Source organism: Syngnathus typhle, linkage group LG5 (genome assembly GCF_033458585.1).
Source record: "Syngnathus typhle isolate RoL2023-S1 ecotype Sweden linkage group LG5, RoL_Styp_1.0, whole genome shotgun sequence".
Lineage (NCBI taxonomy): Eukaryota > Metazoa > Chordata > Actinopteri > Syngnathiformes > Syngnathidae > Syngnathus > Syngnathus typhle.
The window spans coordinates 16,290,227-16,315,140 of NC_083742.1; the positions used below are offsets into that span (position 1 = coordinate 16,290,227).

The 24,914-nt window shown below is 45.1% G+C and overlaps 3 protein-coding genes across 9 annotated transcripts; 1 reads left to right on the top strand and 2 right to left on the bottom strand.

The window, feature by feature from the left end:
* Positions 1 to 330: 330 nt before the first annotated feature.
* jak2b (Janus kinase 2b) lies at positions 331 to 13,487 on the bottom strand. Of its 3 annotated transcripts, none has more exons than XM_061279740.1 (24): positions 12,550 to 13,486; positions 10,927 to 11,187; positions 10,043 to 10,166; positions 9,855 to 9,972; positions 9,239 to 9,384; positions 7,640 to 7,961; positions 7,406 to 7,525; positions 7,058 to 7,215; positions 6,860 to 6,971; positions 6,075 to 6,261; positions 5,496 to 5,620; positions 5,275 to 5,409; positions 4,605 to 4,692; positions 4,313 to 4,440; positions 3,895 to 4,033; positions 3,568 to 3,719; positions 3,212 to 3,362; positions 2,998 to 3,134; positions 2,545 to 2,734; positions 2,055 to 2,179; positions 1,813 to 1,985; positions 1,606 to 1,723; positions 1,169 to 1,282; positions 331 to 950 (listed from the first exon to the last, which is right to left on the bottom strand). In XM_061279740.1, exons 2-24 carry the CDS (start codon positions 11,171 to 11,173, stop codon positions 849 to 851), a joined length of 3,411 nt encoding a protein of 1,136 aa, XP_061135724.1. In that variant the 5' UTR covers positions 11,174 to 11,187; positions 12,550 to 13,486; the 3' UTR covers positions 331 to 848. The 3 variants fall into 3 exon arrangements, with proteins under 3 accessions (XP_061135724.1, XP_061135725.1, XP_061135723.1); XM_061279741.1 differs by having other exon boundaries at positions 7,670 to 7,961; positions 12,550 to 13,485; XM_061279739.1 differs by having other exon boundaries at positions 7,406 to 7,961; positions 12,550 to 13,487.
* A 256-nt stretch (positions 13,488 to 13,743) lies between these two features.
* On the top strand, positions 13,744 to 16,685 carry grsf1 (G-rich RNA sequence binding factor 1). Its single transcript, XM_061279751.1, has 10 exons — positions 13,744 to 14,116; positions 14,196 to 14,337; positions 14,929 to 15,084; positions 15,219 to 15,353; positions 15,419 to 15,557; positions 15,798 to 15,919; positions 16,085 to 16,179; positions 16,253 to 16,388; positions 16,465 to 16,537; positions 16,633 to 16,685. Exons 1-9 carry the CDS (start codon positions 13,922 to 13,924, stop codon positions 16,515 to 16,517), a joined length of 1,173 nt encoding a protein of 390 aa, XP_061135735.1. The 5' UTR covers positions 13,744 to 13,921; the 3' UTR covers positions 16,518 to 16,537; positions 16,633 to 16,685.
* On the bottom strand, positions 14,926 to 24,650 carry rufy3 (RUN and FYVE domain containing 3). 5 transcript variants are annotated; one of them, XM_061279746.1, is made up of 18 exons: positions 24,150 to 24,649; positions 22,189 to 22,362; positions 21,952 to 22,069; positions 21,758 to 21,859; positions 21,555 to 21,678; positions 20,661 to 20,725; positions 20,514 to 20,579; positions 20,350 to 20,419; positions 20,190 to 20,282; positions 20,033 to 20,119; positions 19,475 to 19,642; positions 19,243 to 19,340; positions 18,048 to 18,167; positions 17,887 to 17,962; positions 17,730 to 17,806; positions 17,610 to 17,646; positions 17,484 to 17,546; positions 14,926 to 17,156 (listed from the first exon to the last, which is right to left on the bottom strand). In XM_061279746.1, exons 1-18 carry the CDS (start codon positions 24,397 to 24,399, stop codon positions 17,010 to 17,012), a joined length of 1,935 nt encoding a protein of 644 aa, XP_061135730.1. In that variant the 5' UTR covers positions 24,400 to 24,649; the 3' UTR covers positions 14,926 to 17,009. The 5 variants fall into 5 exon arrangements, with proteins under 5 accessions (XP_061135730.1, XP_061135731.1, XP_061135732.1 ...); XM_061279747.1 differs by lacking the exon at positions 24,150 to 24,649 and adding an exon at positions 22,677 to 24,087; XM_061279748.1 differs by lacking the exons at positions 14,926 to 17,156; positions 17,484 to 17,546; positions 17,610 to 17,646; ... (1 more) ...; positions 17,887 to 17,962; positions 18,048 to 18,167 and adding an exon at positions 18,750 to 19,092 and having other exon boundaries at positions 24,150 to 24,650.
* Positions 24,651 to 24,914: the final 264 nt, after the last annotated feature.

The following is a 24,914-nucleotide window of genomic DNA, read 5'->3' on the forward strand; positions in this document are numbered from 1 at the left end:
TTAAATAAAATAGATATGAAAGTAACCAAAGGCGGTATGAAGATCTGTAAAATAAGTCCTCTCTAAGGTATGACATAAATATGCGCACGGAAATATCAGTCTGTCTGATTTTGGTTTTAATCGTCCCGCTTTACCTTGCGCGGCATATCGGCAGGTGCTGTCCTGCACCAGGACGTTGAAGAAAGGCTGCCTGGGCGCCATCTGGGCAGCTGGTGGACCCTCATGGTGGTGTTCCATTCCTGGCTCACGGTGCACTTTGCACGTTGCATTTCACTGGACTACATAAACAATGGTGAGTTTACTTCTCAAAACTTTCTCTTTGGGATGAACTAGCTTTTGTCTGAAGGTCATGTTTTAATGATAACCCTTAATATATTTACTCATTGAATTTTCACACTCGATGAAGTCACTTCTTCACTCAAATGACATTTTGAAACAATACGGGGCTTTAACTTCCAGCTCCAGTATATTAGAATTAGAAAAAAAACAATCTGGACATATGTACACAAATATATACTGTCGGTGTATATACACATAGAAAATAGTCTTTTTTCCGGGGTTGGGGGGGGGGGGGGGGGAGGGCATGATGGTGATGACTAGCCCTGCTAGCGATTTTGGGTGGCTAACAAGCACGCACACATAAGCATCTCCATGTTGAGACGTGACACAAAAGGTCTACCCACGTACGTGTCTATAATACATTCGAAAATCTTTCAACAAAAGCAAAACGTGGGTTGGACGTGTTTTTCCCCACACACACTATACGGTAGGTGTCAAGTTGAAAAGAGAAGTCGTGGCACTTTGGGTGGTAATGGGCTGGGCTGGGCGGGACGGGGTGGGGTCGGCGTTCAGTCTGTGTCCCTGAGCAGGTCGATGCGCAGAGTGAGCTCATTGAAAGAAGGGCGCAGCCCCGAGTCGTTGTCCCAGCACTCCTCCATGATCTCATAAATCTGCAATGACACGACATTCGTTAACACTGAAACTTGTAAGATTTCTTTTGTTGTCGCTTTTACCACACTGTTTTTATCAAATATTTAGTTCTTTTTGATCCCCTCAAATGAACCTATTTGCACATTGCAGCCAGTGGAAGCCTTTAAAGCGGAATCTGCGTTTTAGAAGCTGCGCCACCAGGATCAAGTTTTCAAGATGTCACAAATGAAAAACGGACCTCGTCGGGACAGTGGACGGGCTGCGGTAACCTGCTGGCCGACTTGAGGAGTTCCATCAGGTGGTAGACGATTAGCTGGCCCTGCTTGTCGTTGCCCATCATGGACATGAAGATCTGACCAGGAGTATAAAAAATAAAATAAAAAACGGTTCAAAAAACAGTGGACAAGTGAATGCTATGCTAACTGCTAAATCGCTAATCCTTTGGCTCATTAGATTGTATAAGTGCACGTAACGTTTTTTTCGGATCACGTTCCACTTGTTCTAAGAGTGTCCAGTTACAAGGGAAAAAAAAAACTGTTAAATAAATGTTGCAATTACATAAATATGTTATTTAAAGTATATGAGGGACAATTATTTACATTACATTATTTACAAATGATTCATAATTGAGCATTTGTCCTCCATTTTCTTTATTTGCAGCGTGAGGTGGCTTACGGCCGGCGGGCTGCAGCTCTTCTCGCTGTGGGTGAAGAGCTCATAAAGCACCACTCCGAAGCTCCACACGTCCGACGCCACGGAGAACCTGCTCTCCGTCAGCGACTCGGGGGCGTACCTGAACAGAGCGGACGTCAGGAGGTGTTTGTTGAAAGGGAGTCCGTTGAGGAAGTGGGGATGGGGGGGGGGGGGGGGGGGATACCCTACCAAAAGATGGGGCTCTCTCCTGGCTCTTTGACCATGTAGTACTCCTTATCTTGAGGGAGAACTTTAGTCAGCCCGAAGTCGCCGATTTTCACCCGCTGCTCGCTTTCCACCAGGATGTTCCGCGTGGCCAAGTCGCGATGGATGTAGCGCTTGCCGGACAGGTATTCCATTCCCTGCAAGAACACGACATTGGAAAGAAGCTCCTGACCAAAGAGTGGAAAACAGCAGATAAGTGTAGGAACCTTGCAGATCTGGGAAGTGTAGTGCATTAGTTTCTTGTGGTCGATCCTCTCCTTGTTCTTCATGAGGTAGTCTCTCAGGCTTCCGAAGGGAAGGTATTCCATGATGAGGCGCAGATTGCGTCGGCCTGACCAGGAAGAAAATCGACAAGTGAACTTCGGATTTTTAGTGACACTAAATCATAGGTTTGGGTCGTGGTGCGGGGTTCAGCTGTTTGGTTTTCGGTGATTAGTTTTGTTTGTGAATTTTGATTGCGAGATTTAGTCACCATATTTTGGTTATGCTTTTTTTTCTAAATTGTGACCTTGGTGACCAAGTTTTGCACGTAGATTTTTGGACATGGCTTTTGATCCCGATTTTTGGTCATCATTTTGTGGTCGTGAGTGTTGGTCAGGATGTTTTTGGTTATGAATGTCGGTTGTGCAGTTTTGGATGCGAGTTTTCGTGTACTTTTCGTGGTCCTAAGTTAGTGAGTTTCGCTTGAAAGCGTACCCGCGCTGTAGCAGACGCCCTTATACTTGACGATGTTCTCGTGCTGCAGAGACTTGAGGATGTCGATCTCGCGCTCAAAGTCGCGGATGTGCTCCGCTGTGCTGTGCTGCAGCTTCTTCACGGCCACCACTTCGCCCGTGTTGTCCTGCAGCGGGTCGTAGCGGCACATCTCCACGCTGCCGAAGTTGCCCTGAGATACATCGATAAACCATCGTGTCAAGATAAAGAACAGCACACAAACGGTCATGTGTTTTGGGACATTTGTTGTAGTCCTACGAAATAGTTTTTCTTTTTGGGGACGAGCTGTTATAGTCAGTCATGTTCTTCGTCAAAATCTTTTGTCAATTTTTAACAAAGTAAAAAAAAAAAAAAAAAAAAAAAAAAAAAAAAAGCCAAGCTTTTTGGAAATGACACAACTCTGCATTTTCATTCGACACGGCTGAGCTCTGGTACCTTTCCTAGCTGTTGTAAGAATATGAGGTGTCTCTCTTCAAACTGGGCCGGCTCCTGGTTTTCGACGCCTCCCGTCGTCCAGCCGGAAGCCGTCGTCCGGTTGGGAAGGATGTCGCTGTCCACGATCAACTCGTAGTCTGTAGGACGCGAGGACAAATGAAGGGCGTGTGTCATCCCTGACAGTAATGAGAACATCTTGAGCGGGTCAACCAACCTGGTGTAAAAAGGCTGTTCAGGTCCCGGATGATGCCGCGAAACGTCGGCCGGTACGTCGGCTCGTAGTCCGTGCAGTTGCTAATCAGATTGGCCAGCTCGGTCCATTTGGGCGCGGGAAGCTGGTGGTGGTCCTCGTAGAACAGGCATTTCTGGAGCGTTGGGGAGAAGGATGCTTAAAGGCACAATTTTGGTCATGATTTTTGGTAAGTGTCATGGTTCTTTGTCAGGATTCTTTAGTTACGTGCTTGGGACATGTATGTGGGTTGCGGTTTTTGGACTTGGGGTGATACTGATGAGTGTTGGTAACATCATTTGGTCACCCACTTTGCTCCACGCAATTCCTTCAAGCTTCACCTTGGAGTCATCCAGCGCTGCTAGCGGCCTCTCTCCGCCACTGCAAAGTTCCCAAAGAGTGACGCCGTAGCTCCACTTGTCAGCCGCCAGGCTCAGGTTGGCGGGGTCGTCAATGCACTCGGGGGGCACCCACGGGATCCTCTCGATCAGAACTGTACGCAAACAAAAGCACACGCAAATAAATACCTGGTCCGATAAATACATTTGGCAGAGTAAAATGAATTGAAATCCTTTACAGCCCCCAAGAAACCGCCCCACATGTTGGTCATGTCTGTATTTAAAAAAAACAGCACTGTGTTGTGGAAGAAGCAGCAGCTGCAGACTCACTGTCTTTAGGTAGGACAGTGATGCTGATACCAGGGTCACTCAGCTTGATGAAGGGCGGGTTGCCGGCCCGGCGGTCTTCCTCTCGTATCAGCAGGACGTTTTTGGCGCACACGTTTCCGTGGACCAGGCGCTTCTCTTCCTGCGCATCGGGCAGAAAATGTGATGAGCCATTTGATAATATGCATCAGCGAGATTTTATTGTGTGCTTGAGCTACATCTACAGACATTGACACTTCATTAGACTCACCAGCGCAATTGAATGATGTTTTGAAACATGTTTTTTGGTCATGCTTTCTGTTTTGGTTGTGGTTTTTTTTTGCCTTTGTGTCATTAGTCATGGTCTTTGGTCATGCATCTTAACTACATTTTTGTAGTCATGACTTTTTACACTTTGGACTCAGCCTTAAAGTTGACATACCAGGAAATTCATGGCCCAGGCCAGCTGTTTGGCCACTTCCAGCTTCCACAGAATGTTCAGCGAGTTCTTCTTCTTCTTCAAGTAGGTGTCAAGGGAGCCAAACTTGACATACTCCTGTACCATGATGTCTGTAGAGAGACAATATCAGCCAGTCACTAAAATTGAACAAATGGCACCTTTACACAAAAGCGTGCTCTACTCTTAAATAAGAAATACAGTGCTTGAGTTCAGATAAGAAATCATTTATTGTAGCTTACAAGTGAGCATGTGTGTGTGTGTGGTGTTGACTTACTCTCCTCGCCGCACACGCATACACCGTAATTGAGAACCAAGTGCTTGTGGGAGAGCTGGCTCATCATGCTGGCTGCTTCAAAGAAAGACTGCCAGGAAAAAAAGAAGAGAAAAAAAAAAGGGGGGGGGGGAGGGAAGTGTCAAAACACTGGAGATGACCATGACGATAAGAAAAAAGGACACAAGTGGAACTAATGCGCACTTCCTTTTGACATGAGAATAAATGAGGGGCCTTGCGGAAACTGAGAATATTATTCAGTCAATAACAAGGAATAGAAAAAGTAGTTTTCTTTGTCTTCAATTGGACAAATTGTGACCAGGATTGAGCGGAAAGGTCCAATTTGATATAGCGTTTAATATTGATATATTTAAGGAGCGAGCGGTAGAAAAGACAAAAAAAAACCCACAAGTATGCACTACCCCATCCACCACTAGGTGTCAGTGTTGAATGGTTGACAAAGTGTGTAAAATGTTATGGAGATAATCCATCTTCATTTGCATAGCGCTTTCACAACAGCTTCTGCTGTTTTTAAAAGCCCTTTAGGTAGGGCTGCATGAGTAACCAATAGACAATTTGAATTATGTGCTTTGGTGCTTCTTTTTATTAATGGATAAAAAAAAGTTTATTTGGGGATTTTTTTTTTTTTTTTGGACGTATCGCCAACTCCTACCTCTGAGTAGTTCCTGTGGGCCTGGTCCAAGACTTTCATGACTACTTCAGTTTGGTGCACAAGTCCGTAGTCTCTGAGCTCCTTGCGCAAGCCTTTGAATATCTTGGTAAACGTCCCTCGGCCAAGGCTCTCCAGCTGAGGAATGTCAAACATAAAAAAAACAAGCGTCATACGCATATAAAGAAATAAATGAAAATGTAGAAATAAACAAACAAACATACAAACTCCAAATCTTCCTTCTTGATAGTGTGAAAGACCATCCGACTGACATGGGGTTGATGCAGTGACGGTGATGGAGGCACGTCGGACGCTTTGTTTCTCCGGCACACCAGCAGACAGGACTTTTCTAATGAAATATAAAAAAGTATTTTGGGCACCAAAAATATTCCCTTCTCTCGTAACGAAAATGAATTGTAGACAGTAACTCCTTTTCCTCCCTAATCTCTTGTTTGTAGTGTATCGCATTTATGTTGCTACAGCGTTGAAAGGACGAGCGGCGGCAAAAAGAGTCGTGTAGATGAAGAATTCTGCCTTTCTAAAGAAAACACTGTTTTGAGAGTTGAAGAGATTACTTTAGGCAAAGCAGGGTAAACTTTATTCATACAGAACGTTTCATACACAAGGCAACTCATTCAATGTGCTTCACTTTAGCTTTAGCTATGTGTTGCCAAGGCACTAAAAACTACCAACAAAATTAGAAAGGTAGAGTCGGTCTCGTGCAATAATTAAAGTTCAGAACCGAAAGGACATGTTAAAGAAATAAGCCAAGTGGGTCCAGCACAGGGCATGGCACGACTTACCTTTAGGTTTAGGAGCGCAGCACTTGCTGAACTGGAAAATGAAGCTATCGGAGCGCACCGCTTCCTTTTGGTAGCAGTTCAGAAGATCTTTCAGGCTGCTGAAGTTCCTTTTGGTTCCGGTGAGGTTGAACTCGCCACCGGACGATCGGGTTATCTGGCAGTGTTTGTATTCCACTGAGTCATACACCTGGGAGGGGGCACAAACAAAAGGAACGTGTTTTAAATGTCAGGGAAGGGCAAAATTATAAATAAAAAATAAATTAAAAAAAGCTTTGTTTGTTTGTTATTTTTAAATAAGGGGTCTATATCACCAAATTTTCACCAATTGCTTATGTTCACATTATTTCGGATTTTGTCGAGTCCATCATAGCAGACTGAGCGAGAGGGCACGTACTCCTCGGACTGCTCGCCAACCAAACAATCATTCACGCTAAATGCCAGACGATGAAGAGACAGTTATAAACGAGCAAAAACAAACAAACAAATATCTATTCAAGTGACCAATCAACAATGGATTAGTGAAAATGTTCAATTGGAAGGAAGGAATCCGATCAAAAGTATTGAAGGAAGCCAACAACACGGAAAAAATCCACAGAATCACACGGAGAACATTTTGGCGATAAGATCTGCTTTTTTGTTAGGTTCTCTGTGGCACGAGTGAGAGAACGACTGCCTTTGCCAACAGCCGCTATTCTGGGTCGGGAATGTCTGCTGAAAGCGTTCTGGACAGAAAACAAGTTAGCCATTTCGGAAATTGAGACACTTTGCTTTTGTTCTTGGCATACCTCAACAGGGAACGTCAGAAAGTACTTGTTGAAGTCCTTCGGGCTGCATCTTAAAATGTACAAGTCGTGCTTGTTGGCCGATCTCTGAAGTCGGTTAATGGCAAACTCCATCCTACGAGGAGACACAGTTCCTTTGGTCGGGGATCACAAAAAGAAATCGGTAGCCTCAAATGCAAACCCTCCTTTCCGATCACTTACGAGACCGGGCCATGGCAGTGGCAGGCGATGGCCTCCACCAGCCTAGGGGGCGCCACTTCTTTGCAAAGGTAGTGATGTGCGTCCGCGGTGAGCCGATAGTGGCCATCGATCAAGGACACAAAGGAGAGCGCTTCAGACAGACTGGGGAACTCCAACTCCTGGAAAGCAGAGAAACTAGAACGTTTCAAATCAACAAAATCCTCTTTGTGCATATTTTTTTTCTCTGTTCGGTAAGTAATTAGCATCGTATTAGCAAGTTTACAAAAAAACACAGAGCAAAGTTCCTTTTAGTGTCAATTCTAAATAACGTCTCCCTGTTAGAAGCTATCAAAATCAGTGGCATGGTACCAGGTTCTTGCCATCCTGCTTGTTGATGGTGACCAAGCGGCTCTCAGAGGCAGTTTCCTTGTTGGCCTGTTTGACGCTAATATCAACAACTTCCGGAAAGTCGCACAGCGTCTGCAGCTCCTGGGGTGAGGAGAACCAAAAAAAAAAAAAAGCACATGCAAGTTGAGAGGTAAAGAAGATACCACCAGAATGGTGCTGGACAAATAATGGAAAACATCCATCAAGTGAATCTACCTTTAAATAGCGCAGAGACGTGGCACCAACCTGGTCGGGATCTTTCAGCTTCTCCCGGCACCACTGGATGCCGGTGTCAGCGGCCACCAGCAAGGCGAGCTGGCCGCCGGATGCCTCGCGGACCTGGAAGGTCTCAGTGTAGAAGGCCTTCTCCAGCGACTCCATGCTGATGAGGTACTTCAGCTTGAGGTCCCGCGCGGTGGTGTGGAACTGGCTGAACTGCTGGACAAAGCGCTTGAAGCGGAAGCGGATGCGCTTGCGCGTCAGGAAACTGCAGTCCTCGATCTGGGCGCGCATGTCTTTGGGCAGGAACGACTTGTAGCTGCGTGCACAGACAAAGATGGATGGAAACTACCATGGCTACACAAAATACCTCTCCGTTCTTCGTTCGGGCCCACAGAGCGTTTACATGATCATCAAATAACTGCTCGATTTGTTATGATATCATTTTGAGTTGGGCGAGTAGCAATACCAGCACTTGCGACTGCATACAGAAAAAAAAATCATGAAACAAGCATGGATTTTGTTATCTAAAAAAAATAAATAAAAAAAAATTCAGAAAAATTTGCACATTTTGAACTTGTTTTATTGCCTAGTCGACAATATCATGTAATGATCCAATGGACTGCAAACACAGGAAATGAGGAACTTTAAAAAAAAAAAAAAAAAAATCAATAATTGGTTAGTTAGCGGCTCGGTGTACCGGGTAGCACGTCCGCCTCACAGTTAGGAGGGTGCGGGTTCGATTCCACCTCCGGCCCTCCCTGTGTGGAGTTTGCATTTTCTTCCCGGGCCCGCGTGGGTTTTCTCCGGGCGCTCCGGTTTCCTCCCACATCCCAAAAACATGCTTGGTAGGCCGATTGAGCACTCCAAATTGTCCCTAGGTGTGAGTGCGAGTGCGTATGGTTGTTTGTCAAGGTGTGCCCTGCGATTGGCTGGCAACCGGTTCAGGGTGTCCCCCGCCTACTGCCCGATGACGGCTGGGATAGGCTCCAGCACGCCCGCGACCCCCGTGGGGACTAAGCGGTACAGAAAATGGATGGATACATGAATTGGTTAGTTAAACAGAATCATTGCGTTATGTACGGAAGAGGATTAGGGCCAGTGAAGAAAAAAAAAAAAAGAGGGGTGACAGGATTCTAACTTTTTTCTCAGAATTCTGACTAAGTCAGAATTCTGAGAATAAAGTCAGAATTCTGACTTTAAAATCATTTTGACTTCCTCTGCAAATGACCTAAAAAGGAGCCAGTCCACGGTTGCCATGGTACCAGCGAGCGTTGACCTTAGAGCCAGGAGCTATTTTAAGATGCAATTATCACATAGGGTGATGAACTGATCTGCTGATAACAAACATGAAACCCACACTTTAAAGTTATATAAAAATAGAAATAATAAAATAAAATGTAAAATAGTTTGTGGAATAAAAGTTGCAAATAATGATAATAAAAAGCTTATCTAGCTGGCTAAATTAATCAAATAAAAACAATCTAAAACTTGAAAATGAAAGCAACAAACTCGCTTGATAATGTGAATACGGCTTACTGCACGAAGGTTGCGATATTGTTGATTTCAACACGAGACGTGAGAACGTGCGGCTACCTCGTAGTGCGGTAGACGTCCAGCGGCGACACCACTTTCTCGTTGGCCGTCCGCGTCATGTCCAGCACGGCCATACCCAAGCACTCCTCCTGGGTCTCGTGAGAGCTGGAAAGCTTGACCAAGCCACTGATGAAATCGTTTCTCCACTAGAGGGATTGGCGGGGATGGACAGACATTTGTCAGTATTGCCAGAAACAGAAATGAGAAATATTTTCTACCCAAAGCGGATGGTGATGTCCTCCGGACATTTCCTATTTAAAAAAAAAAAAAAAAAAAAAAACTTGGACGACAATGGAGACTAAACAAATAGTTGGATGGATTTTCTTCCAAGTATCTATGTTTCAGGGTCAGTAGGTCTGCAGACTGCAGGGGCATCTCCTGTGTTTGAGCTAGCTAAAGATTTTCAATCATTTTTACTTTTGGCTTCTGGCTGGGCCATGGGACATTCTGCGCTGAATAAAGCAAGGTTTTTTTTTGTAGATTTGTGAACTGCTCCAAATTGTCACACGTTTAACACGAGTCCCATGCACTGAAAAACGGACACCCCATGAGCCTACTAAGCCCGCAACAATTCACATTGGCAAAAGCACACATACTGTAGAAGCAACACACTCACCTGATAAAAGAGGTATGACATCACACAATCATCCAGAATGGGACTCTCGGATCCCTTTGCAACGCCGTACCGATAAGCCCGGGACGCCCCACCGCTGTACCAGCCAGGGTAGTAGTACCTGCCACCGACACGCGATGTGACTTGACGCGTTTGCAACGTCAGCCTGCAAAATGATCACCCGACGCTACCTTATTCGAAAAAACACATCTTCCGAGGCGGACTCGTCCAGATGGAAAATATGGCTGGGGCAAAACCACAAGCGGTCTCGCTCCCTGAAGAGGCCAAAGAGGCTGAAGTAGACAGGCGCTACGCCTGCGGACACACAAACGAAAGCACGTGTAAAATGTAAATAAAAGCATGTTACATAAAATAGTATCAAAAAATACAAATTAAAAATACCTGCTGTTAGTAGACGGGACATAAAAATCCAGTTTAGCTTAAACCAAGCACTGAGTGGTCAGCAAAGAATTAAAAGTCAGCAATTCATCTTGTTGGATTTGATCACTGCAGGCAGTTGATTTGAGGACTGAACGGCTCTGCGGGGACTTTTACTAGTCACTTTTGTGAGCAAAGTACACAGCATTGCATCGGAGGGCTACACGTAATAAAAGCTGTTTTTGGTGCCAACACAAGTCAGCGCAAGGCCATTAAATTTGCCCCTGAATGTCAACAGTGTTTGTTCTATCATCAGACGCTCAAGATTCGATTACGGCAACATGATGGTGAGATCGAGCTGCACTAAATACCGAACGCCATCTTTCAATCTTTCATTTTAGTGATCCCGTGGGTACAAACGCGGCACTAAAGTGGAAGATGAAGGCCAGTGATTTTCAAATTTTTTTTTTTTTAATGTGGTCTAATCGTGAAGCACTTTTTCCCCTGAGTTTGCTATTTTTGCATTTTAGAACTTGAATTTGATTGTTGATCCCAAGTAAAAAGGAAAAAAGAAGACTTGGGAAATTTGTAAAAGATATACCAATTTGCTCTGCTCCTTAAATAAAAATAAAAGTACAGTCTTTAAATAAATAATTTAAAAAGTGCAGTCAAGGAAATGCAGAAAAAAAACACTCACTGCATGCTTTGGCAGCATCGATGCACAGCTCCTCGGCCACGTAATCGCCGGCCGGGTAGCTCAGGAATTTGCAGTCGGACTCTCCCCGGATGCTGTGATAGAAGCGAAGCCTCAGAACAGCGGGGTCAGCGGGCTCGGTGCCGCCGGTCGGGTTCTTGTCCGGACACTGCCGATGGGCGCTTCCGTTCCGGTGCTGCACTGTTGGGCACGTGTCCGGCGTCGCGTCCATGGCTTGCTGAGAGACCATCGGCAATGTGCCACCTGCAAAAAAAAAAAAAGTAATCAAAATTGAAATGAAATTGAAAGCGGCAGACTTCCCTGAGTCTTTGCAGGAATGTCTTCTTGAGACTGTTTTGTTTGTCTACGCAAAACACCGAGGGCTGAATTGGAACAAATAAATAAAACAAATAAAAAAACACCAAGGCTATTTAAGTGATTGAATTTGATATATTTCCATTACTAATTCTTGAGTCCTACACCTCTAATAAAAGCCTTCTTTTTGACTCAGCTCAGTCACTTTTGGCAGTGACTTTTTTATCCCCACTGCAAGATAAATTCATGCTGTCAGAGTTTATGAAAATGTGAACATTCACAGAATGTTACTATCGGCAGTTTGAAGGGAGAGCCCCGCTTTAAGCGATTAACGCAATCTTTTACTCACAGGAAATCAATTTTGTCGACTTCAGCAAAAATAACCCAGAAAAACCCAAACACCACTTAGATTGCAACCTTGCAGCCCTCACGCAACCATACTTTGACAAAGTGCTTAATAATACCTTCAAAATATCCATCCATGTATTTCCTAGATTATTTCTCCTCATTAGGGTGCAGCCACGCTAATCTTTGAGGGGGAATTAGAAATTAAATTTATTCCAGGAAGGATCGTCGATGCAATTTGCTCCGATTGTTGGATCCGAACAAGTGGTGATAAAACATGATGTTTGTAAATTTGGTTAAATTTTGAGAATGAATACAATTCCTATCAACACCTATGTTACAATTATTTAAAGTACACATTAGTTTTTGGGCCCGCTCTATGTATCATGCGTATGCAGGTATATTAGGAGTTTCGAAATTAAAGCATAAACTTTCCTCGAAGTGTGATTCATTTGACACCTTTATTTACTTCCTATAGGCAGTTTTACTTTCAGTTTTACTTGATTGACGCTTGTTGGTTTCACTGGGCATCTATTACACGAACATTGCGGGACAGCCTGGTTTCTGTCCCCGCGTATGGCGGGGGTCCACTGCATGGATATTTGGGATGTGGGAGGTAGCGGGATTCGAACCCCGAACCCGAGAACTGTGAGGCAGGAGTACAAAACACTTATTCACCCTGTTGCCTAGTTTCATAACACTGTTTTCAAAACCTAACATGTTCAAGTGTGTAACTGGTAACAAATGAAATGGGAGGGCAAATAAACTTAAACAGGTAACCTTTGCAAGTAGGCAAACACGCACGCACACGTCTCCTCTCACCGCAATGGTTGGATGATACGTGACGTCACAGCGAAATAACCTTTTTTTTTTATCTGGGGTGTCAAGTTTAGCAGCTTATATGGGTAATATGGTGTTTAAATAGTCGAGCTGCAAATGATTTGTGACGGGAGGTCAAACACTTACTTCGCGAGATGAGCAGCCAGCGGTGCAGCTAGCCAGCTAGCTCAGTGCTAGCTCCTCCGTAGGCCACCAGCAGTCCGGACGACTTTGACAGCTCACCCTTGTCTTTACAAATTGGACTTGAAATGGATAAGTCAGCCAAACAGCCCCCTCTTACTCCATTCCCCTTCCGCGTTGCTTCTAAACTGGCCGCTTTTGGGACTCCAAACACGGCCAGTTCCCCATTTTCTCCCCTCCCACCGCCCACTCCCCCCCCCCGATGAGCAACTTTATCCCTTTGGTCTTATCTCGTCAACATAACTTTAAAACAAACACCAGTTCCCGTGCCCTAAATGGAAGAAAGAACTCCCTGGTTCACCCATTATATTGCAGCTACGACTGTGTGAGTCGAGTCGCGGTGTTCCATTGAGCTAAATCGGGAAAACTTATCCACTTGTTGCGCAGCAGTGCTAAGCGTGGACGAGCTAGCTGGAAAGCGGCACTGGACCCAAGTCAACAAGCGACCTCTCCCACCGCTCCGCGCGGTGCGTTCAGGGACAACGGAAATCCCCCAATCCCCCAATCACAGTACCTTTTCCTTAACAAAAAATAAAAATAAACAAAAAGTTCATTTTTTATATGTGGATGTTATGGTTTTAGTAGTTTACTTTAGCTCTTATATTTGTGCTACCTTATTAGGACGCGGGATGGCACAAGTGGAAGAACAAAAATATAAAAAGCAGAAGAGAAAATGAATGGGTGGGCAGACAGATGAATAGAGAAGTTGGACTTTGTGTTGTCGTTGTCAACCCACCTAACTGAGTTTTAATCATCAAAGTCTACGAATTATTGAGGACTTGTGCAGCCATCCATCAATTAATAATGTGAAGTTAATGCGCATTTCAATAACGAATTTGTCAAAGCATCCAGACCTCTAGTTGGCGGTGTGCTCGTGAGATGTTCTTGTTTCTCACCGGATGTAGTATATATAACGGAAGTTGAGCGGAAATGTTGTTTCGTAATGGTACACATTCATAATAAAGGTATTTATGTTTATTAATGACCCGTCAAATAAAATATGTTAAATACAGTGGATTATTTCATATTAATAATGATTTAATTAAAAGACGAACAAATCAAGAACAGCTAAGTATGCAAGTTAAGCCTTTTTAATAATTCAGAAACGTGTCTTATTCTGAATACGTGACCGGATATCTATTATTTTACACCGGCGAACCCTGCAACTTCTAGCCACCGTCCTTGACAAGCTTGACCCACGTGAGCAAATCAAGCGTCATAATTCCAGTTCTTCGTTTCATAAATGCGATATGCATATACTTTTAAGTAACATATAGTACTTGAATTGATTTTTAACTCCATCTGAATCGAGGCGAGCATGAGTACTAGCACCAGATCAGTGTTGACGTTTCTCCAGCGTTGTGTGGCGCTGAGCCACCAGACGACCAGGTGTGCTCGTATTCCACGGCCCACTTGGACCTCCACGACCCGTACAGCGGCCTCTTTTCGGGGTTTGTGTCCTCTCCAGTGCATCGCCGTTGTGAGGACCACCCAACGTCGCCTGTGCAGCAAGGTAGCATTATCATCAAAAGGTTGTTGGGGTGGGTCCTGTCCTACTGTTCACTATTTTTGACATCCTCCTTGACTTCCAGACACCGTGTGAGGAAGAATATCCTCCCCTTCCAGCCTACGAGACCGACACGGCACCCGCGAAGAGGAAAGAGCTGTACATCGTGCAAGTGATAGGCCTTCCGTGGTCATGCACTACCCAGGATATTGTCCACTTCTTTTCAGGTAAGAGCAAAAAAAAAAAAAAAAATACAGATCTGAATCAGGGGTTTTCCAGACCCAAATCAAGACAGAGGTGGCTTTGTTGTTACCATAAACTGCTCTCACCACTGGCTCAAACTAACTTTCTCTCAGTGTCAGACTCAGACCTGAGGGAGTATTTCATCTTAAATAATGATACTTCGACACGTGGTCACAGTTTGAAGCTATACAAACCGAGGAGGTTACGCATCCATGGTGACGCCACTCTCTCTACCCGTGTAGTTAATAGCTGGAACCGCCTACCCGAATCATGTATCACAGCCCAGTCAGAGGAAAGTTTCAAGAGAAGTATTGACGCAGTGTTTAAAGTCTGAAAGGTGAAACTGCCGACCGCGGTATCGGTACCGACTTTTTTCCGACATTTCAACCGCGGCTTGGTAGCATCCCTTCAACGTTCGGGAAGTGAAGGAGCTGACAAGGGATTCTTCCCTCTGCTTTCTACCTCTCAATGAAGTCAATGAAGATTGAAGGAAACCCAGCTATCCAATGTAATATGCAGAAATGGTTGAAGTGTGTTGTGGAAGAAAAAAATCGTAGTCACAATTGTGTCTCCAGAATGTCGTGTCCGCGACGGGACTTCGGGCGTGCACCTGACTGTGGACCAGCAGGGTAGGCCGTCGGGACGTGCCTTTGTGGAGCTGGAGCATGAGGAGGATGTGAGCAAAGCCCTGGAGAAGCACCGGCAGTACCTCGGACCTCGCTATGTGGAAGGTGTGAGCTCTCGACCTTCCACTCACTACACTTAACATTTTCAATGTTGTGGCCTCCTTAAAGCTGCAGCTTAAAATTCTCAACTAATCATAGTCCAAGTGTACCTAATAAAATGGTGCACTCACCCTTCCTAGTGTATGAGGTAACAAACAACGATGCCGAGGACATCCTGAAGAAAGCGTTGCTGTTTCCCACCGACACCCGGGTGGTTCGGCTCCGAGGTCTCCCCTTCACCTGCACCGAGGACGACATTGTGCACTTCTTTACTGGTACGGTGTACCTAATCCAGTGTTGCTCGTAGGTAAGTATGTAAAAATGCGTTTGTGTGTTTCAGGTTTGGAGATTTTGGAGAAAGGCATCACCATGGTAATGAATAGCAGAGGGAGAAGGACGGGGGAGGCTTTTGTGTGGTTTTCCTCGCAGCAAGCGGCTGATGAAGCGCTGCAAAGAGACAGAGAGCTCATAGGGAACAGGTCAGACATTCGAAGCGAACCCTCGTGATGTTAGGTGACGCGTACGTGTCTGCTCAGCTCGTTGTGGCAACATGTGGTATTGCAATAAAAGGCGCTCAACTCAAAACTTTGCCTGTAGAAGGTAAAAAAAAAAAAACACCTTCACTTTAACATCTCTTTCTCTCTCTATATATATCTATATATCTCTGAAACACATCACTTACTTTCCTGTTATCCCCCCCCCCCCTCTTCCTGTGACAGATACATTGAAGTGTTTCCCAGTTGCAGTCAAGAGATTCATTCAAAATGGCGGCATTCTTCAGAAAATGCAAACGAAACCTCCAGGAGCAGGGTCAGACCTGCACTCGCACCCGACAACCCCGGTAATTTAAAAAAGAAAAAAATCAAGTTCTTTTGTAAAACAAGACAGTTCATCACTTTATCCTTGTTTTTAATTTAAAAAAAAAAAACAGAATTATGGTCTTATTTAATATGAATGTTTATCCATCTATCCTAAAATGTCAGAGTTGTACTAAATTTTTTCTTAGCCGCTGCATCAGTCCCTGCTAAACTGTCCAACGTGTCACATCACGTCCACTTGAGAGGACTTCCCTTCCAGGCCTCTGGAGAGGATCTTGTAAAGGTAAACCTTCTGTACGGACCACATGGCTTACTTGAGTCTGACAATTGTAAAAAGTTGATCGGTTGTGCTACAGTTCTTCGCCCCGCTGGCGGTGTCCAGGATCCGCCTGGACCTGGGACCTAACGGCAGGCCCAGCGGCGACGCCGACGTTTACTTCGCCAGCCACTGTGACGCCGTGGCAGCAATGTCCAAAGACAGAATGTACATAGGTGAAGCTTCACGCACTTGAAAGCGGCAGATATGTCTTTCCTTTTGATTTTTGCAGCTCAACATTTTGGTTTTTAGGTGGAAGATACATTGAGCTGTTCCTCAATTCTGTGCCTGATAACGAAAGGTGAAAAAAGCGCTTCTAAGCCAGGTAAACAGATTTTGCTTCATTACCTTTTTTTTGATTTGCCATTTTCCTCTTGAGGCTAACGTTTCCAATGTTTTTGTCTTTCTGCTGACACACAGATGTTCTTTATTCAAGTATGGCATCAAACAATAAACCATTCCTGGTTTCATCACATGCGTGTCACTAGTTTATTTTAAATGTAAATGAAGCATAGCTGATTTTTAAGTCCTTAAAGTTTTCAGTCTTGTCATTATATCAACAACCGGGCAAAATGTCTTCATGACACCTAATGGTACCATCTTGTGTTTCCCCACTACTTGGCAGATTTAAGATATGTGTTTTAAAATATATTTCTTTAAGTCTACTTGAAGTAGATGGTAGATCTGAAACATTTCACAGGGGTTGATTGCAGGTGTCCATTATGAGGAGAGTGTTAAAAAGTGCATGTTGCAGTTCCAGTTGTAGCACAGCGTTCACGTTGGCGGTTCTTTTTTTTTTACGCTGGCGACGTGGAAGCGTACTGCTGCAGTAAATGCGCGTAGCAGGCGGAGCACACAACCTCAGGCAAGATGGACGACGGTAGCGGTAGCTCGTTGGCCACGCAGCGTTCGCAGAACACGCCGCCGCAGTTCTTGCACCGTTTCTGGAAAAACACAAACTGGCGTTGGCAGAGAAGATTCTGCTTTTTTTTATATATATATATATATATATGCAACCCCAGACCTAGCCCAAAAATGCATCTCCAAGGAACTATTTTGGAGTTGTCTTTTTGCCAATATCCTTTCTACTTTGCTGTCATCTTGTGGCCATAACAAGCAAATAGAAATATTTTTGGGCATGTGGTTCCTTTTTTTCCCCTACATATAAATAAAACAATTTGCAAATTTACTTTCAGCAAGACACTTTAATTTTTAAAAAAAGAGGAATTTGTATGTGTTATGACCCCCAGTACAGATTATCACGCTGGTACCTTTGTCTTGAGGAGTGAGTCTTTCAGCTCGCACATGCTGCATACAGAAGCTTCACTGATGTCCTGGACATGAACATATATACATTTGCAATAAATTTGCATATATAACAAAAAAAGCAAACTTACCTCCTCATTATCATCATCATAAGACGGGCAGAAGGACCTTGAGAAGATACAAATGTATAACGCTATAGATTGAAACACACTTTAAAACGACTGCCGTGTTGTGTTGTTGGGAGTACGCACAAGCTGGAGTTTGGGCTGCTTTTGTCCTCTGCTGTCACTCTGAGGTCCTTCATCGCTGCCGGAGATCCCGATTGAGGCTGCAACACCAAAGCCTCGTCAGTAGACAAACAAATCCGAGACGGCACACAGTATGCTGCTTATATGAGCGCGAGTGTACTTGAGGGACATTCTCGCGCTGCGTGCTGCCCAGGTGGTGGTCTTGCTCCCTCCTTTGCTCCGCCTCCAGGTTGGACCTGGTGGAAAGCAGAAAAGTCCTCAGTTCGGCAATTTAGCAGTTTCTTATTTTTAGGACAGACAGTGTTGTTTTAGCGGTGGTACCTGTGTTTCCGGAGCCGCTCCAGCTCCACCTCCAGGCTCTCAATCTTGTCCCCAAACTCGCGCTTGAAGAGGCGGTTGGCCTCTAGCACCGCCTCCTTTTCCCGCTCAGCCTGTTTGCATCTGATTTTTTTTTTGGGGTGGGGGGGGGGGTGGTAAATGATGATGGAGGGATGTAAAACAACTTTAACATAAAAGCAACTGAAAAGGAAGGCAGTGAATGAAGGGAATTGGTGCAGAAATTGCACGTGAATGCCGAAGAGCTGACAAATGAAGTGAAAGGGATTGAAGAAGGTGGGACTGAGAAAATAAAGCTGAATCCTTCAGTTTAAAAGATATGTATCTTTTTAAGTTATATTTATTCATTATTACTATTGTTCATTTTTCTGCACAGTACTTTTATTTTGTAGACTTTTTCTAATGATTCCCCAATTTTTACAGCTATTTAAAGAATTTTTCTTGTTGGATTTTTTTGTGTTTTTGTTTTTCCTTTTTTGCTGTATGATTTTATTTCATTTCAGCAGGGGCGTGTAGACATTTGCTATCCACTGTATACGTTTATTTTCATTCATTTTTTGTACTTGAAGAATTTCAATCCTTTATCATACTTGGTTGATTAAAAAAATCAAATAAAAAATGTCATCAGCTCTTCAGCCTTGAGACAATAAGCCAACTCACAAGAAAGCGAGTGTGCCGGGAAGTCGGTTGGTATTTGTATGATTGTTTTATTAGCCTAATGGTTACAAGGACAAATGTCGACATACAGTACAGCTCTAAAATCCAGAAATGAATTGTCTTTCTCCCACGTGACCACTTCTTTGGACCACCCGCTCATGAGCAGGTGGGACAAGAAGCCCGTGGGAGAACACAAGGATTTCCTTAAAGATGCATTGAGTCCGCTTTACTCGAAGCCGGTGGAAAGAAAAAAAAAAAAAGGGGAGCTCCCTAGTTTGGTTATTTGGCATTTTGGCGGGGCTACTGCTGCAGCTGCAGGAGCTTCTCAGCGGTGGAGTTGAGGTTCCTGGCCTGCTGCACCAAATGTTTCTCGCTAACCGCACCGTTCAAAATGAAGGAAATCATCAAAAAAGTAAGGCGAGAAAATGAGAAGGGGTGGTGAAGGGAAACAACAGGAGAGTTTTGAACCAATCGGTTTGGAGGCGGCGGCGGCCATGATTCGGTGCAGTTGGGAAACGCTTACCTGCTCTCCAGCTGTTTGATGGTGCCTGACATCTGGCTAATTTTTTCCTCCAGACGGGCCACGGCGTCACTCTTCTGCTTGGAGCTGGCGTCGGCGCTCTGAGGAGGCCAGTTGGGTTAAGGCGGAACAATTTGGATCTAATTGTGATTTTTAAATGACACAGACTTGTTTCCTGCGATGGTATCTAAAGATGATGCGGACTGCTAAGCAGTAAAGCAAAACAGCGGCGTACTTGCGACTTGTGGCTGAGCTGCTGGTTGATGACGCGCAGGTCGTCCAGCTGCTGCCGCAGCTCCACCAGCGCGTCCTGCTTCTCGCATACGTCCTTCTCCAGCATCTTCATGGACAGTTCCATCTCCTGCTTCATGCCGATCTGCACCTCCAGCTCCTTCTCCACGTCCTGCAATAAAATGCTCAAATTTGAAAGATACGTGCGCGTTCATTTAGCTGATGTTTATCAGCCGATTATCGAATCCCATGATTCCCGTCTTTCATGCAAGTAAACTTTTCGAGAACAATATTTGTGCTAATTCCTAACCCGGTTTTCGTACAATTTGTAAAATATTTTAATAATATTTATGAATTATTGCAGGCTCGACTTAATTACTCTTTGCAAAATAAACAAATTACCCATCTATCCGAGAAGATTTAATGGATGGAAAGAATAAACAACTTTGGATGACCCACATTAAACAAAATGAGGCAATCCAAATGGCCAGCTTCTTGCTCACGTAAATGCTCGGTGGGCGGAAGAATCTTCTAGAGGCGTGGAATGGAGGCGAAAACTCACCAGTCGAAGGAGCGTCTCCTCTTTGAGTTGCTTGCGCGTTTCGCCCAGCGCCGGGCCGTCGGCTGTTGCCGAGTCGCTTCTCAGTGCCTGAAAAAGGCACAAAAGACTTCAACTACAAACAAACGAGACACAAAAGTAACCGAAGGCGACGGCTCACCTTCCTGTTGGACTCCAGATGATAGGAGCTCTCTTCTTTCACCCGCTCAACATCCTCTTGCAGTGTGATGATCCTGTTGTTGGCCACTGCCAGCTGAGCAGAGGAAAATGCCATGAGGTGGACATTCGAGGACAAAATTGTCAAGTACAGTTAGGGGTACCTCTTCTGTGAGCTTGGTGTTGGACTTCTCCAACGCGTCCACTTTGGCCTGGAGGTTATTTACGGAAGCACTACACACACAAGACAAGACACAACATGAGCTTTATTATTTATTCTCTCTCTTTCTTATTTTTTTTAAATGAGGATCTCGCTGGTGTGACAAACCTCAAGTGTCTGTTGAGCTCCTCCACGTAATTCTTCTGATCGAGTATGGCGGTGATCTGACCGTCACTGATACAAATCAACATCAACATTTTTTTTTCCCCCAGGGGATCCTTGAGGTTGAATACGTCAGAAAGCAGCCACACTCACCCTTCTGCACTCTTGCTGCTGTGGCCGCCGTCTTTTAGGTACATTGAGAAATCGATGACTCCAACCTGCGGAGAAAATGGAACAGTCGCTGAGAACCGAATCCATCCTGTGCTTGATTGAACCGGGTTGTATTAATAAGAGCCACACCGGAAAGAAAAAGCAATTGTGGTGATATTATTACAGGGGGGAAAAAGGTTTAGGTAATAAAGGACAATGGGAAAAAAGATTTGCTGTCAAGAGGAACATCCATCTAAATTCAAAACATCTCAACTCAATCTAAATCAGTGCTTCTCAAATAGTGGGGCGCGCCCCCCTTGGGGGGCGCCGTGCTATACCTGGGGGGGCGCGTGTGACCCTGGGGAACAGGCTTTTTTTTTTTGCAGTACTAGAATAAAGTGTAACTGCGCATCTTCCCAACAGGGGGCAGTGGCGCTCTCATTGTTACTTCTGTGACGTTTGCGACAGTGCAACATTTTACGACTTACAAGACAAGTTAGGATAGTCACGGTGGGGAGGGGGGGGGCGCGAATAGTTTTCTTCTTGCTAAGGGGGGGCGTAACAGAAAATAATTGAGAAGCACTGATCTAAATCAAGATTATTTTATTATTATTATTATTTTTTTAATCTAAATATTTTTAGATAAAAACAAAATGCTCTTTTTAACACAAGATTTATACAGTGTTCCAAAAACTATATAAAGTGAAGAAGACTTGACCCCCACCCAAATAGTAAAAGGCAAATATAGCAATGTAGTAAGATAGCTAGCTAGCTAGCTAGATGGTTACGTAGATAGCTCGATGAAAAAAGGAAAACAAGCTGCTTCATGCCAGGCTAATGCTCTGGGTTCATTCCAGGACACTCGGCCACTGCGAAGGTTGCTGAAAGTGGACCAACCTGCGAGTCCAGGTCTTCTCCTTTCATGCACAGGTTGGCGTCGATGACGTTGAGCCCGACGAGCAATCCGGCGATGACGGCTCCCTCCTCCTCCATCATCAGAGCGTTGGGCTCGTAGAATTCACTGCACACGTAAAGAAAATGCTTTTGGGTCGACAACAAGTTTGAGGATAAAACGAAAAAATGCAAAGCTGGTCCCGAACCTCAGCAGGTCCTTCCTGTTGATGATGGTTTTCATGTAGTCGGACAGCTTCTTCTGCATCAGGGCAAGTCTTAACCAAGCGCGGCCTCTTCCTAGCGGCGTCCTGTCACAGTCGTAAAACAAGTCAATGAATTTCTCGGCATTTCAGATCAGCAAAAGCAACTTTTGAGACAGCTTGGCTGAATTTTAACTGACTTGAGTCCAGGCAGGTCTTTGACACTGGCGGTGATCTCCCCGGCCTCGGGCGTCAGCTTCTCCACCAGCTCCAAGGCACCCCAGAATGATTTGTTCTGGCCCAGGAAGGTCTTCTTGGCTGAGGGAGCAAAGACCACAACATCAGCAAGAATGAATGAGTCTAAATCAGATCGCTGGAGATAGAACCACTCATTGAGGAGCTCCAGAAGGCGCGCGAGCGAGCGTCGCTGAGGTTACTTTTCAAGCCGTGCTTAAGGCAGTGCTCCATGACCACGAAAAACTGCTGCAGAGGCGCGTAGTCCGAGTCCAGTGTGCGTCCCAGGTTGAGTGCCGACTCGATCAGGCCTTTGATGCTGAGCTTGGCCATGTTCATCAGGTTGAGCCTCTCGATGGTGATGGGGTCCTTGGGATCTACACGACACACAACGTGAAGCCACTGACAAAAGCCGCTACTGCAAAAAAATCAAAAAGTCCTTTTACTCTTTTCGTTTTATTATGTTTGAGCCACGATAACGCTTGAAACAGCTTCCATTGATGACAGATTTATTACGGATTAATGAAGGCGTTTGGCGGAAGGCGTGGCCAGAGACGAGGAAAGAACGAGTCGGCAACGAGCCGCTCATCTTCGACTGCGGCGTCGTGGCCATTTTTTTAACGTCGCCCAAAAAACATCAACGTACATATCCTGCGGCGTCACATCCATGGACACGCCATCCCAATCCTACCTTCATGGGCCGGCTCGGGGTCCGGCGTGAGGGAGATGTCATTGAGCTCGCGCAAGCACAGCCACTCGCCGTCCACCGACACGCGGAAGTTACACAGATAGATGGTCTCCCGGGCGGCCTGCGTGATCTTGTCAGTGGTGGGCGTCGGCGTCTCGCTCTGTGGCGTCAAATCCGACATGGTGGCGGGTGGTGATGACTCGGCAAAAACAAAAACACCTAACAAGCGGTTGTGCTTGTTGCCCCGGAATTCCCAATGAGGGGACAAAAAGGATGTCTAGAGCAGGTCTCTCTCTCCTCCTCCTTGTGACTGACGGAGACGCTGCGCTTCCTCACTCCTCCACCCCTTCCCTCCCTTTTCTTCCCTTTTGTGCAGGCGATGGATTTAAAGGGGGAAAAAACAATCATCCACCACCCTCCTCCTCTGGAGTCTGATTGGGGGCTCGTGGTGGCTGGATGCACACTGGGTGTTGACCAAGATGGCCGACCGCTGTGGCGGAGGAGGGCCGGGTAGCAGTCAGCGCTGCGTCACGTGAGCAGATGGTGCAAGAGAGAGATTGAGAGAGCGAGAGAAAGGGGGGAGGGGAGGATGGTGGTCCCCAGAGAGGCCAACTAAATGCTAATGATGTTCGTGAACAGCATGAGTTCCCCTTTTTGGGACAAACAACCAATCAGCAGCAATGAGGCCAAAAACGATAAGATAAACCGAACGCGCCGGCATACCAATTTTCACCAGACTAAAATAGTGTTTACTATTGGAAGTTTAGCCATTTGCTTACTTTTTAATAAGTCATCCGAAAAGCTTACCTGTTCTTTCTTTTTGTAACACGGCACAAGATGGTGCCAAAGCCCTGTCTAGTAGAAAAGTAGTAGCAGCGTCCCTATTAGGGCTGCAACAATTATCAGACTCCTCCATGCAAAAAAAAACAACTATATTGTGATTATTTAGTAGCCTTACTATGGCGCCATATCGTTATCATTACCATTATTACAGTAGTTATGATTATGAATACATACTGCTCTATGCTAATTCTCTTATTGAAACAAATATGTTGCGTTCTTATCGTTTAAGTTATCAAAAATAATATAGAAGATTTAAAAACACAATAAAATGTAGATGATGTACTTTAATTAGGCAAAAGGTTTAAAAACACGAAAAGTGACCAACAGGAAGTCTGACATGTGATTGGGTCACGTGATTCAACAAAGTTGTTGACGTTAGCATGTAGCTGGATTAGCTGTGACATATTCTTCATTTCATTATCTTATCTTTATAATGACGTGCAATAAAGTAAGTAGTTTGGTATATTTAATATATATTCAATCAGACGTTAGCTTATTTGGTTGGCTACCAGATAGCTAGTTAGCATATGTCAGACAGTCTCGTGACAGCAATGAACAATTTCATCAGTTAATCCAACTTGCAAAAAAAGTGTTTTACTATAGAATGGCTACCTGCATTACCATAGTACTCACTTTTCTGCTTCGATTCGACCCTCTCGATGTGGAAGTCATACTTGGGGGACAGCGAGGACCCACCACCCTTGCCAATCCTCACGTTGGCGGAGCTCAAAGCTTCCTTGAAATAAATCACCGAGGTGGGCAACAGTGTCTCGTCCGGGCTGTCGTCGCACTGGCGGCGTCCGTTCTCATCCGTGGAACCGCGGAACCCGGAGGCGGGTGAGCGCGGTGGAAGCGCCGCCGTGGGCAAATCCCTGTCGGCCATCCCCGTGAATGAGCAACCCCGCCCGGTCAAACTCACTTCATGTGATCAGTGGTTATGTAGCTCGGCGCTGGTTAGCTTCGGTCCCGCATGACCATAGCTACCGAACACAGCGCGCATCCAGCCCGCCGATACCACACCAAAATCGTTCGCGACTACGTCCAAACTAGGTGTCACCCTCTTGGATGGTAAAACAACCACACACCTTTTTGCTAACCCGATGCTAATCTGGCGCGTCATCCGATGACGCCAGCAGTGATTGGTGCAAAAAAGTAAGATGCGTCACTACTATGTTCGATTCCTGAACCAAATGGATGGAAATTCCTGTGTGGCACTGGTGCTGCGCTTTTCAAGTGGAGTAAGCGGTAAATTATGAAATTGGCAATTAAGATATACAGTCTGGAGGGTGGTGCGGCTGCTAGGTGAAACTGGCCCGACGGGGGGCTAAAGTTTTAAACTTCCTAGGAGACACTACAGACGCAGTTCTTCAGGGATGACAATTTCCGTGAATCGTGTAA